The 13,575-nt window shown below is 32.5% G+C and overlaps 2 protein-coding genes across 2 annotated transcripts; both read left to right on the forward strand.

Moving 5' to 3' along the window:
- Window positions 1–2,408: 2,408 nt before the first annotated feature.
- On the forward strand, window positions 2,409–6,677 carry LOC122608326 (F-box/LRR-repeat protein 17). The gene is made up of 11 exons (XM_043781422.1): window positions 2,409–3,194; window positions 3,273–3,374; window positions 4,110–4,254; window positions 4,379–4,563; window positions 4,699–4,803; window positions 4,916–5,013; window positions 5,106–5,326; window positions 5,634–5,700; window positions 5,802–5,887; window positions 6,123–6,221; window positions 6,366–6,677. Exons 1-11 carry the CDS (start codon window positions 2,503–2,505, stop codon window positions 6,429–6,431), a joined length of 1,866 nt encoding a protein of 621 aa, XP_043637357.1. The 5' UTR covers window positions 2,409–2,502; the 3' UTR covers window positions 6,432–6,677.
- Window positions 6,678–8,337: 1,660 nt separating this feature from the next.
- Window positions 8,338–9,486, forward strand: LOC122609390 (putative F-box protein At1g32420). The gene has a single exon (XM_043782436.1). It carries the CDS (start codon window positions 8,338–8,340, stop codon window positions 9,484–9,486), a length of 1,149 nt encoding a protein of 382 aa, XP_043638371.1.
- Window positions 9,487–13,575: the final 4,089 nt, after the last annotated feature.

Consider the following 13,575-nt stretch of genomic DNA (forward strand, 5'->3'; position numbering starts at 1 on the left):
CAATTAGGACTATCTAATATTTGTTAATAAGTCATTAGGTTTTCAAATAACTTTTTTGTAGAAAATATTTCATATGTTAAATTTTTTTTATTTAACTAAATGATTGTAAATTTTAAAAAATTCTCTCAAGTTGATGGCTAAAAATATATATAAATTAAGTGTTCATGGCTAAAAAGTGTAAATTATTGATGCAAAACAAAAAAGTGTAAATTAATAAGACTTTTTCTACAAATTAATATAAATACTAAAAATATATATAAATTAAGTATTCAGGGCTAAAAAGTGTAAATTATTGATGGAAAACAAAAAAGTGTAAATTAATGAGACTTTTTCTATAAATTAATATAAATATTAATATAATAATATATTTGGATAATGATTATTAAGATTTTTAATTTGTAGTTTATCTAAATGGTGACATCATCAAAAGTCAATTTGATGAAATCGAACGATATGATTGGTTAATTAGTCATTAGTTCAACTGTCTTATAGTATATATTAAGATATCTTTATGTGATAATATTTTACTTTTATGTTAATCAGTATTCTAAACATTTAATCAACAATTAAACCATTATTATTGGTATTTCATAAAGTACTACTCGATCTATCGTTGGCATGCTCAACAAATTATATATTAATATAAAAACTCTACAATTTTTTAAATAAGTCAATAACTAACATAGAATAATGTAAATGTATTTTATCGGATTGACAACATAGAATAATATTATTAAACCACATAAACATTAACTCTTATGTGTAAAAAAAGTTAGATGTAAAGCTTATATAGATAAAAATAATCTATAAAGTTCTTAAAATTTTTATACACTTCAGATGTAAAACTTTTATAGTTACATTAAATAATTATACATATATCATAACATTCATATAGATTTTTGATAATTTGGCGTATCATACTTTGGGTTGTTTTGGCTAGCCGTTTATCATTTTTACATTTTTGTATAACATTGAATTTTAGTTTTTCACTAAAGGCACTTCCCATACCCAAACATTTGACAATTCAATGTATACAATTGATGTTCAAACGGTATTATGAAATTTAATATTTCACATTCATTGAAAATGTAAAGAGAGATTTGACATATCCAATATTATCAAAACTAGCGTTGTATCCGCGCAATGCAGCGGGGAATAAGAAAAAAACGCCGGTGGTTTGATGGTGGTTTGTGGGGCAGCGGCGATGAAAAAGAAAAAAAAATAAGCCGGCGGCGGTGGATGGTGGTTTTTGGGGCGGTGGTGGATGGTGTTTATGGGGGGATAACATACATAGAAGGTGGATTGCGGCGGTGGTTGGTGGTATTTGAGGCGGTGGTGGATGGTGTTTATGGGGGGAGAAAATCAGAGAAGGGGGGAGGGAGAGAAAATCGAAAATCGGATGAACGTATGTGTGTGTAATGAGCGTGATGGAGAAAAAAATATGGTAGTGTAAATTAAGAGGGCATAAAAGACATTTTAAAGGTAGATGTGTTAAAAGAGGGGTGGAGTAGTTTGCTTATTAAGGGAGTATAGATTGATGTATATTTTTTTTTTTTTTTTTGTTAACTACTATCATATTTCGATTATTGTATAATACCTTGTCAGTTTTCCATTTTTTAGGCTTCCAACTATATAAAATTAAATTTTTATAGCTTTGCATTCCAAAAACCATTTTATTTTATATACGAAAAATGATTTTATACTATCTTTATTACAACAGTTTAGCATACTCAATACATAAGTGATAGTGAAATAAATCCCGTATAATGTTAAGTGATAGAAACAATGAAAATACAACGTCTAAATCTATATCTATATAAACTCTAAAGTAAACATAAAATGCAACTCGATCCTCCATATACTGAATTAGTTATAAAAAAACATTTTTATTTTGAATGGTTACAGAAAAACATTTAAACTAATTAATATGGACATTAACATTATTAACATAAAAATAATAAAACAATAAATTTTTATAGCCTCCTATCATCGACCTATCCTACCACTATCATTAATTAATACGAGTAATTTAGTAATGGTAAAGAATTAATGTTTTAAAAAATTTATACGAGTATATAACACGTAGACATTTGCAGGCTCCAAGGGCAAAATAGTAAACCCACAACACAAAAGACCAAAAAAAAGCTACTTGACAATCACGTGCTTTTACAATTTTTTAATTTCAGTTTTATTCCACTTTAAAAGAACGCTCCCTCCCTCCCTCTAAAATTAACACAAAAATTGAAACTAAGGCGCCAACTTTCTCCCGCTCCCGCTCTCTACACCTATACATACACTTTTTTATATCTATATCTATACTTTTACATTTTTGTATCTCTCTCTCTCACACACTATATATATGTTCTCATTAACCTTCTTATTTCCTTCTTCTCATTTCTCACTTTTTTTTTTCTTTCTCTAGATCTATAGATACATAATAAATCTGTATCTATATATCTGAGAATAAGAGATTTTTTTAATTTTCAAAACCCTAACTGAAAAATGCACGCTCACCTACCGCATCCAGTTACTCCGGCCACCTCCGCCGCCTTATCCGAAGCACTCCTTTCTAAAAAAGGAAAGCGCCGTGGTAATTACAACTGCGGCCGTTGCGGTCAACCTAAAAAAGGACACGTCTGTCACCTTCCTCCGCCGTCTTCATCCGCGACCGTCGTCGATGATTCTATCTCATCCGCCGTCGCTACTCCGACCGATTCCGTTACTTCTTCCGTCACCGTCTTCCGATCCGGATCCGAAACCAGATCCGTATCCGAAAGCAGACCCGGATCCTCACCGTTCCCGTTATCCGTTCTCCGTCCAAACCGTCCGTTTTCTAATCTCCGACGAGCCTTATCCTTTGACGATATCGACGAGGCAACCGAGTCCGATAACGGCGACGACGTGGACGATGCTGACGTGGAATATAACGAAGAAGACGATGACGTGGAGGTCGTTGATTTTGGATCTGGTGAGTTACCAGTGAGTTGTTTATGGGAAATAATGAGAAGGTTGCCGCCGGTGACGCTTTTATCGGCGGCGAAAGTGTGCAGAGGATGGAGAGACGTCACTAAAAGGTTATGGAAAGCTGCTGAAGAACTTCGACTTAAAGTTCCGGTAAAAACTCAGATCGGATTTGTTGGATCTCTTTTGCAAAAATGTCCAGCTCTTGTTAGACTTTCACTCACTATGGAAAGGTATATAAATAAATAAATAAAATTAATTATATATATTTTATATGTACATAGACTGATTATTATCCAACTGATTTGTAGTGACATGGATTCAACAATGCTGGCTTGTATTGCATTTGCATGTCCGAATTTGGAATCGTTGGAAGTGTTTACTTGTGAAGGCGCCGTTAATCGGATTACTGGGTATATCTTCTATGCTTATATTTTTATTTTTTTTTTGCTTTATAATGATGTTGAGTTTATATGCGTAGTTTGTAGATTTTTGTTTGGGCTTTTTTTGGGATCTGTTAATGTGTTTGTGAATTATGCTAATCAAATTAGTTTTATAGTCATGTGTATGTTAATTGTATGTAATGTAGGTGTATTTGCACAAATGTATAATGGACTAAATGTTTTTATTAATTTCAGAATGTTAATGTGATTTATACTAGCAGCAGAAATAATTTTGTTGAATTTTAATGTAGTTGGTTTTTACTGGCTGATTAGTCTTAGCATTACCCTTGAATGGGTTAATTGACTGAGTGCTGAGTCTCATTGACTATTGAAGGTCACATTGGTAAAATTTTAGTGTTTTGTATGCTACACAAAAGACATTACTGTTTCACTGTTTGTAGTTTTATATGGTTTGTTAGTCTATCTCTCTAGTACTTCTGTTTTAGGGTATCTTTTGCATTTATAAACTTTCCTTGGCATTGTTATAGAAACCATTTAGCTTGATATTGATGTGAAATTTAGTCAGATTATCGAAAAGCATTGTGGGTTGACATTAGTCTGCTGCTAAATGTGATTTTGGGGTTGAACATGGTATGCAATTTCAGTTGCAGATGATGTGAACCTTTCTTTTGATTTGTTGATGATCCATAGAAGGTTTTTATTTCTGCCTCTAAATGTGCTTTTGGTTATACTCAATGATTTTAGGGATGAATTGGGTCGTTTTATTGCTGATAAGCGTTATCTTACAAGTCTTAAGATGGAGGGATGTTCTAACCTTGGAAATGTTGTTCTCTGTTCCAACTCTCTCTCCACTCTCTGGCTTTCAGATCTTCAGTCGCTTTCGAAGATGGTATTTTTTTGTTGAAGTTTTCTTTAGGATATGGAAGTCTCATGCTTTATGACTGTCAATATCTTTGTAATCGCAATTGTTCTTTTAGTAATGGTTACTTTTATATACTTTTCGTCTTAAATAGGTTTTCAACCTCCCCTGTTTGAATGAGATATCACTTGATTTTTCTCGTCAAGAGAATGACAACACTGATCTTGTTACTATGATGGATGGTCTTGGACGGAACTGCCCCCGATTGAGGAATATTCACATTGCTTCTCTTCAACTGTCTCATGCTGTTGTGCTCTCGCTTACCGCCGCAAATCTAAGGTATACCAAGTGAATATTTTATTGTATTTGTATTGAGAAGATAGTGGAACCTTCCAATGATTTACTGAGTTTTTGTGTGGGACATTGAGACTAAAGACATCATAAACTGATGTTCACCCATTGGCTGTGTTTTAGGGGCTTGCGAATGCTATCACTTGTACTTGGATCAGAAATTACCGATGCATCAGTTGTTGCAATTTCTAAATGCTACTCAAAACTTGAATTGCTTGACCTCAGTGGGTAAGCACTAGTGCACTACTGATATGTTTATTTGGGATAACTATGTACCTGTATGCATTTGTATCTGTCGTTAAGTATTCTTTATTTACTGATAGTTTCCTATCAACAACAGGTCTAGCATAAGTGACAGTGGTATTGGGATGATATGCAATGTGTTCCCTGATACTCTTACAAGACTTCTCATTGCTTTATGTCCCAACATCACATCAAGTAATCTTCTAGTACCTAATCTAAGTCTTTTTGTTTTATTGTTAACATTTTGTTTGATCATAGATAACCTTTGTCTCTCTTGTTTATCATAGGTGGTATCCAGTTTGCCACAGCCCAATTGCCTCTTTTGGAACTCATGGATTGTGGGATGACAATATGTGATTCAGATGCACAAGATCCGATTCATGAGAGAAACTATGGTTCTGGATTTCAAATATCACCAAACAGAAAGTTACATCTTATACACCAGAAGCTGTTTATAAAACATGCTCGCTTAAAAAAGCTAAGCCTCTGGGGTTGCTCTAGCCTTGATGTAAGATTCTATTTATCATTCTTTTTCAGTAGATGTTGCTAATTGGACAGGTTTGGTAATAGACTAAACTGGATTCCTTGGTATTGGATTGGTCTTATGTTTCAAATCCTTATAATAACATCATTTAAATATGATAATAACTTTTTACCCCTTTATATTAAACTATCAGTTTAAAATTATACATTCACTATGTCAGACAACACATAACCCGAATTGACCCTGTTTATGCGTGTCAAAATTCGCCAACTTGCCTTTTTAGCTGAAGAGTTCAAGCTGATACTTAACCCTCATCATCTTACTTTTGCAGTCACTGTATCTAAGTTGCCCAAATCTTGGTGATCTGAACCTGAACTCTTGCAAAAACCTGCTTCCAGGTAATTCATTTAAAATCCTGATCACCATGATTCCATTATAAGTTAGCAACTTTAAGCATATTCTGTTGCTGTTTATTAACTTGTAATTTTCCTGTTTTTAGAAAAACTAGTATTGCAATGTCCCAAGCTGGAAAGTGTGCATGCCATCGGTTGCCAAGATTCATTGATCCAAGCAGTTCAAACTCAGGTAGGTTGAGATTTTTAATTTATATTTTCTCTGAGTACTTATCAAACAATGTGAATGCCATTTCTGTTAGAACTTGAAACAAAACTACTTTGTTTGGACTGCAGTTCAGTTTATAGGAAAAGAATTAGTGAAGAAAATTATTTAAATGCTTTGTTTTGACAAGATTTCTGCAGTTTACAGTTTCTTCTGTAACATCTTGCAATTTATTTATTAAATGCTTGTGTATTGCGTTCAGGTTTCCAGTGATTCTGTTCCTTTAGAAAACCGTTATTCAAGTAAAAGAATGGCTGATGGTTCAAAAAGAGTTGGAATTCCGTTCAACTATAACCAACAGGTGAGCTGTTTGAGAATAATAATAAAATTTCCTACTTTACCAAACTCATTTGAAAATTACAATTAGTGTCAATAACATGAACCATGGCCTGTAAGTTTTCACTATATATCTATTAATTGAAGTGAGTTATTTTTTGTGTTACAGTCACCATATGTTGGCAAAAGCAGCTGGAAGGTTCGAAAGCGAAGGTGCACTGTGCTTGTGGAATAATGACATGTAGGGATCCACATTATTGGCTGTAAAACCTTAAATCTGCTGCAGTGGATTATTCATTCAAGGGGTGGATGGGGTTATGTTATAAACTGTATCTGTTCTACTACATATGATCTGTTGTGTTGTTATTAACAGACTGAAGAACCTATTATTGATTAATGGGTTGTTTATCCATTTATTAATTTACAAAAAATTCATGGGATAATAAAAAAACTATGGTATCCCCAATGCCATTTCAATAAACTTGACTCTGGAATTTCAGTATGGGAGATGATTTTTACAAGAATTATTTTGATCCATACAAGGAACTTGAACATGAAATTACCGTGTTACCCTTAAGTTTGTTTACTCATATCTTTGATGTAGACATGTAATGTTTAGAAAGTTTGAAAGTCAAACACCACCATGATTTTCTCCTCTGTTTTTAACCAATCTACTCCGTAATATATGTATATTTTAACATCTACTGATTTACATTATCAACATGAATACGTGATAGAAGATAGGTGTAACATTAACAATATATGATACAACCTCTTCCTTTTTTCCATAATCAACACAAGTTCACCCAAGACATAACATCGAATTCGCATAGTTTTTCGACATACGTCAACTAAAGCCTTAGATTTTGTGATTACGTTTTTGCTTTTCGGGTACGTCTTGTGGATTTTTGCTCTTAATTTTTGAATGTTTTGATACTTGCGGTTATTAAGGGGAGATAATTTGTGAATGTATATCGAGTGTCTGAACCTACAAAGCTTTATAAAAAATAGTATTCAGTTATGTGATGATGATGATGCGTGAGACGACTAATTATGTCAGAAGATGATGAAGAAGAAGCCGCCTCCATGAGATTTTGAACTTTTCAAAGGATTGGGCAATTTTAAGTAAAAATACTAATTATTATTGTCCAGTCAATCAATCCCCTAATTATGTTGATCTATCTTAAGTTACCTTCAATAGTAGCAGTAGATTGGTAGAGACGTATAGTACCAGAGATATGTGGAATAAGATTTTTATGGAGAGATGTAAAAGTAGTACAGATAAATTTTACATTAGGGGCATAATTGGGATATCGAATTATTTTCCTTGTATGCATCAACTTGTTCCGTGTAAAAATCACAACCCAAACCGTTTGTTAAACATTTCCCGTTAACTAATCTGTTTCTTCTGAGTTATTAATGATACATGTTTTATAATTATGCAGTTAAGTATTCAAGTTTCAATTGATTGCGTGAGACTTCTAATGGATCTGGGAGAGCATGGGTTGGATTCTCATGTCAAATAGTTATTATTTAAAGTTATTAGGTACAATTGATTGTCAATGTGTCGTTCTGTAATCTATTTGACAAATCAAATTTAGACCAAGTCAGGCAAGTATACTTCGGATATGATATAACATTAACAATGGCTTGTAAATTTCACGATAATCGTGAGGGTACCCATTGAGGCCTTGAGAGTGGTAGTGTGTGGAGTGTTTGGTCTAGATATTTGGATATTATTGTGGATTTTCGAACCATTTAATAAATAACTTTTCATGAGTATTGTAAAATTACAGGAGCAAACTTTTTAGAACGATTCGATCTTGAGTTGAATTCTGACTTTTAACAAAAAATAATACGAGTAATAATAAAAATAATATTGGTGTATCATGAAAAGCTCTAATTTCAGTTATTTTTTTTATACTCTCTTGTAATTTCCATACTATATATAGAAAACTAGATTTTATAACTATCTTGATGTGAAAATACTCTAGCCGACTTACGTTACCTTACCTTGAGAAAAAAAGATTATATATAGTTTATACCTTACCTAGGTTTTTCTATTTCGATCCGATTAGTCCTACAAACTCTGGTCTGCGTAAACTAAACAGTTATAACTCAATTTATTTTGATAAGATGGAATGAAGAAGAATAAGAAGAGGACGTTGAAAAAGAAGAAAATTGAACAAGAATTGAGTACAGGAGGAAGAGGAAGTTTCCCAAACAATGATGATATCCCAGAAGATATAATAGCAGAAATCTTGTCAAGACTCCCTGCCATAGCCCTGACCCGATTCAAAACCGCATGTAAGCAATGGCTATCTCTAATCTCCCATCCATCTTTCTCACAGTTACGCCTCACTAACAACGCCACGACTTCAGGCTTATTCCTATACGCTCGTCACCCTCCGGCTCGCAAACAATATATACTAACAGGACGTCCAGAAGGCGGAACTCTTATCCCTCTCCTAACCATCGATAATGTTGATTCTGATCAGATGGTTAACACACGAGCCGAACATCTTAATGGTCTAGTCTTACTTACCAGCGATGCTTTTGCTTACGTTATTAATCCTACAACTCGACGAGTCTTTAAACTCCCATTTCCCTGGCCACAAAATAAATCAAAGAATGTTGTGATGATAATTAATTATAAGCAGTATTACTTGTTTGGGTTCGACCAATCCCAAAACCAACATAAGATTTTGCACATGAGGCTGCTTCGTCGTGATGCTGCTAATGTTAAAACAACAGTGTTTAAGGTATTTTCTTTGTCAGATTATTCTTGGAGAAACCTTGATAACCCCACCCTTCCCGTTGATATTGATGTGAATGACGTTGTTGACCGTACACATAGTGTTTGTGTCAATAGTGTGATACATGTGATGATTCCCAATGGTTTAAAGAGAATAATCTTGACGTTTGATTTGATTAGTGAGTGTTTTTCGGTAATAAACTTACCTGTAGATCTTCCACGAGAACCACGTATAAGACTATGCGAAAGCCTATGCATATCCAACATCCCTTTCCTCACTCAAATCAATGGTGGCTTATTAGGACTTGTTTGCTATGATGATCAGATGGCCGAAGCCAATCAGATTCATTTGTGGACATTACAAGACTACGAAAATCACGGTGTTTGGGTCAGAAAAACCATCACTTTGTCTGCAGACAAGTCTTGGATCGACTTAGGAGGGCCTTTGCTGTTGGGTTTTTGTAATGACAACGAACTTGTGTTTTCGTCTGCGAAAAAAGTTGTGGTTTCGTTTGCGGAAAAAATTCCAGTGTAAGATGCATGTGAACAGTTTGCCCAAGGAGAAGAATAGCATCAGTGTACCGATATATGACTTGAAAAATGAAAGTTTTAAATCATTAAACTTTTCCATTGGGGATCATGCGGTTCTATGTTCTAAATCCGTACATTTTGTTCAAATCAAGAGCTATGTTGAAAACGTTTCTCCTTTGATCAACAACATCAGCTCCAACAATCATAGATGCTACTTCTCTCGTCACGTTTGGACTTGGTTGTTAGTACACAGTTAATTTATGGTTTTTTTTTTTTCTTCCAATTTTTGATCTTAGATGGTGTATGAACGCTTGCATTAAATCGTAAAAGGATTATGTTTTATTTACTTTTAATAAATAGATGTTTTCATCACTTTGATTCATGGAATAAATTTAGAGGAGCTAGGGTGGTCTGTTTTAGAAAGAGATGTAGGAACCTTATGATCGTTTGTCTTTTTGAATAGATGCAATCACTTTGATTCATGAAATTTGGTGATAGTGATCTCTTTTACATGCTAGGAATATATAACCTTATAAAAAACTAGGTTGGACGGGGCACATAAATGATCAAATACGAGTATTACACATTAACTGAGGGTAATACAATCTAACTCTGAACGATTTTATGTATAATAAACTTTTATAACCCCAATAAGTGTTTGCACCTCTAAATTTCTTTAGAATTATATACTTCTGGGCCATATCAAGTCACTTCAGTTGTAAGTTCAACAAAGATAGATAAATGATTTTTCTGGGATTATTAAAGTTAATAATCTGGAATAGTGATCTTAGTTAAATTTACAAAAGTGCATACACATACTTGTATCACAACTCATGTCCAGGGATGATTTTTCCTACCCGGTTCTTAGCAGTAGGGTTTTAAATTACATGATCCGTTTTTTTTTTTTACCTGATTTCATAGTTGTTAAACTCGTATGAGTCACAAGTCGACTCGTACGAGTCGAGTCAAAACAAGGTGAAAACGAGGCGAATCGGTGGGTGACTCGTGTTTGCTCCAGACTCGTAACATGACTCGTGTTTTGTTGTGCGAGTCGGTCCGAGTCATGCTCCGAGTCACGAGTCACAAATTTTAACTTTTTTTTTTCAAATTTTTTTTGTTAATAAATTAACTCTTTTATTTGCTATTAAATTAACATTATTATAATAGTATTTTCTATTTTCAGGTGAATATATCAATAAAATATTATATTTTATAATAAATACTTATATATAATTATAAAATTATAAATTATCAAATATCACGATTCTTACGATTCGAGTCACGAGTCAAAAAACCAGATTCGAGTCGAAAATCACGAGTCGATAACTATGCCTGATTTATCTTCGAATTCGTTTTTTTCTTTTTAATTATATCATTATTAACTTTACTTAAAAAAATATCATCTCTTTCATTTTAGTCCTCAATTATAATGTCATTAATATTATATATTCTTTCTCTTAAAGTTTTTAATGTCAAACATCTATAAAAATATAAACCTCAAAAAGCAAGCAAAATCATTCGTTATACGCATTAATTTGACCACCAACAAACAATGATCTTGGTTATTAATTTAGGTAGTAAATATTATGTTGTTCCTGTGGGTGAGTTTACTCAAGGTCTCGGGTTTTAGTCTTGGGGTTCTCATCTCATCTCAAAGGTATTTTTCATGAGGAGGGGTTGAAGGTCCATAAATTTCTGGTTAAAATTGCCTTTAATACGTCTAAATCGAAATCACTTTGCAAAAAAAAAAAGGTAGTAGATACTATATATAAGTCTGTAAATAGCAACAGATTATATATATATATACTAGTGCTTAGACCCCGTGCAATGCACGGACAACCCTAAATAACTTTTCTTAAACTTTATTTTAAGATTGTATCAATGAATAAATATAATTGAGTTGAACATAATAAAAATATTCTTATGAGTTTATTAATTTAAAGAAGAAGAATGCTAGATATACCTTGGGATTTATTAATGATACACGAGGGCTTAAAACGCGTACATTGCACGCCAGAGAGAAATTATAAAATGGATTGCCCATAGTAGGCGCATATAAGAAGGATTATATTGGTTACCTGAATGTGATAGGTATTATGAATTTTCCCCCACTTTGATATATAGACCCACGTGGATGCTATAACCTTAAATAATTTCTTTAACACCAGTTCAAGCATGCATGTAGCGAAGTAAATGTACTCCTATTACAACTAATGACCATTTAAAAAAAAATTAATGACTTAAAATGCATAGAAAAGTCTTATTTAGCACTAAAATAAACCAAATATACATCATAATTTTCATCACAAATTTTATAGGTTGTTCTTTGTATAAGATTTGAAATTTGTTGATCATTCATTTTAACTCCAATAGCACAAGTGACATCTACAATCCTAACTTGCATATTAAACCTACCAAAAAAAAAAAAAACAGAGATACAATTTTACCAAATATAAATATATACCTAGGATTGATGAGAACTCCTTCCTTGTTACATGAACAACAAATCCACATTTTGTTGTCCCTTAAAGCATCAATAATGTCGACTACATCCATGTAGAGATCGGTCAACTTAACTTATTGAGAACAGTTCACACATTCCATTGAATACCATAACTGGTCGGTTGGAATAAAACCAATTGTTGCAACAACAACCACTTTATTAAACTGTCAAAATGAAAATGTTTATATATTAGAATGTTAAAAAGCTAGTTATAAATTCGGAAGAAAGTTATGTTAAAAAGTAATATAATCAAAAAAGAAAAATTCACAAACAATGAATACTTACATGTTCGTCCATCAGGATCATCTCAATACTACCTATGTTATTAACATCTCCATATAGAGGTTGCTTCCATAGCCGCAAATTCTAACCGTTATCGTACATGGCTTATTATTTGGACGCAAATTTCTAATTGAAACATGGTTTAGTGAAGTCATGCTAAAATTGATCTGTTATGTGTTTACGTTTTGAAATGCCTTAAAACTTAATGAAAGTGACCTTATATAGACATAGACATGCAAGGAAGTAACCGCCACAAGTAATACACGAACGGTTACATATTCAAATTTTCGAAAATTTGAACTTCTTGAAAGCATAACTAATCCGTTTTGAAAATTTGAACTTCTTATAAAAGTAACTAATCCGTAGACCTTCCAAGGAGCAATATTGTAAAGATTTTTGGGCTTTCTTGCATTTTTAAGCATGCCACATAGGCAATAACTAACAAATTTTGAAGTGAGATTTATATAATGTAGGGATATATATATAGAGTAACACACCGGTAAGAACACTTTTAAAATAAGAACGGTGAGAACAAGGGTTACAATAGTCTTTTTTTTTTTAACCGTCTTTCTCTTTCTTCTGTACACCTAGATTTTTCAAAAAATCTACACCCGGATTTTTCAAGTCTAATAGGATATAAAAACGGATATGCATTGATTTAAATAAAATATACCAGTAAAATCGAAATTTGATTCTCTTTAATTTGATATTAATCATGTCAAATTTACATAAAGATTGAATGGATGCAAAAAACTAGATATACAAAACGTTAGATATAACTCTATAAGGATGCTCAAAAGATGAAATGTGCATTTAATGAGTTGGAAAAGATGCATCCATATTGTTGGATTCACAATATCAACATTCATCCAGAATTCGAGATTATATGTTGGATGCAAAAAAAAAAAAAAAATGCATCCAAGATTGTTGTATGTAAACCAAGAATAATAAAACTTGAATCAAACAAAACTTGATGCGTATCACTATACTGTATCAAAGCAATCTGATTCATCATTAACCTCACAAACAAAAGATCTACCAATTTTTTGAAAAATAATAATTAATATTAATATTATATTTTCGAAAATAGGAAATGATTTTATATTTAATAATATTATATTTTCGAAAATAGGAAATGATTTTATTTTTAATTTTAATTTACCTTTCATCTCCATCGGATATAATTGGTTTCTTCAGATAATTTATTGAGAAAGAAAAGTAAAGTACTAGAGGGTATATAAAATGAGAAATGATATCTGTACCATCATTTTTGATGGATGTACCACAATGTGCAAATTATATAGTTGA

Source organism: Erigeron canadensis, chromosome 7, assembly GCF_010389155.1.
Source record: "Erigeron canadensis isolate Cc75 chromosome 7, C_canadensis_v1, whole genome shotgun sequence".
Taxonomy (NCBI): domain Eukaryota; kingdom Viridiplantae; phylum Streptophyta; class Magnoliopsida; order Asterales; family Asteraceae; genus Erigeron; species Erigeron canadensis.

Excerpts from the sequence above, each read along its gene's own strand:
- LOC122608326 (XM_043781422.1), top strand. The coding sequence starts at position 2,503 with ATGCACGCTCACCTACCGCATCCAGTTACTCCGGCCACCTCCGCCGCC. Across the intron at positions 3,195-3,272 it reads CTTTCACTCACTATGGAAAG|TGACATGGATTCAACAATGC; the intron begins GTATATAAATAA and ends ACTGATTTGTAG. Across the intron at positions 4,564-4,698 it reads CTTACCGCCGCAAATCTAAG|GGGCTTGCGAATGCTATCAC; the intron begins GTATACCAAGTG and ends GCTGTGTTTTAG.
- LOC122609390 (XM_043782436.1), top strand. The coding sequence starts at position 8,338 with ATGAAGAAGAATAAGAAGAGGACGTTGAAAAAGAAGAAAATTGAACAA.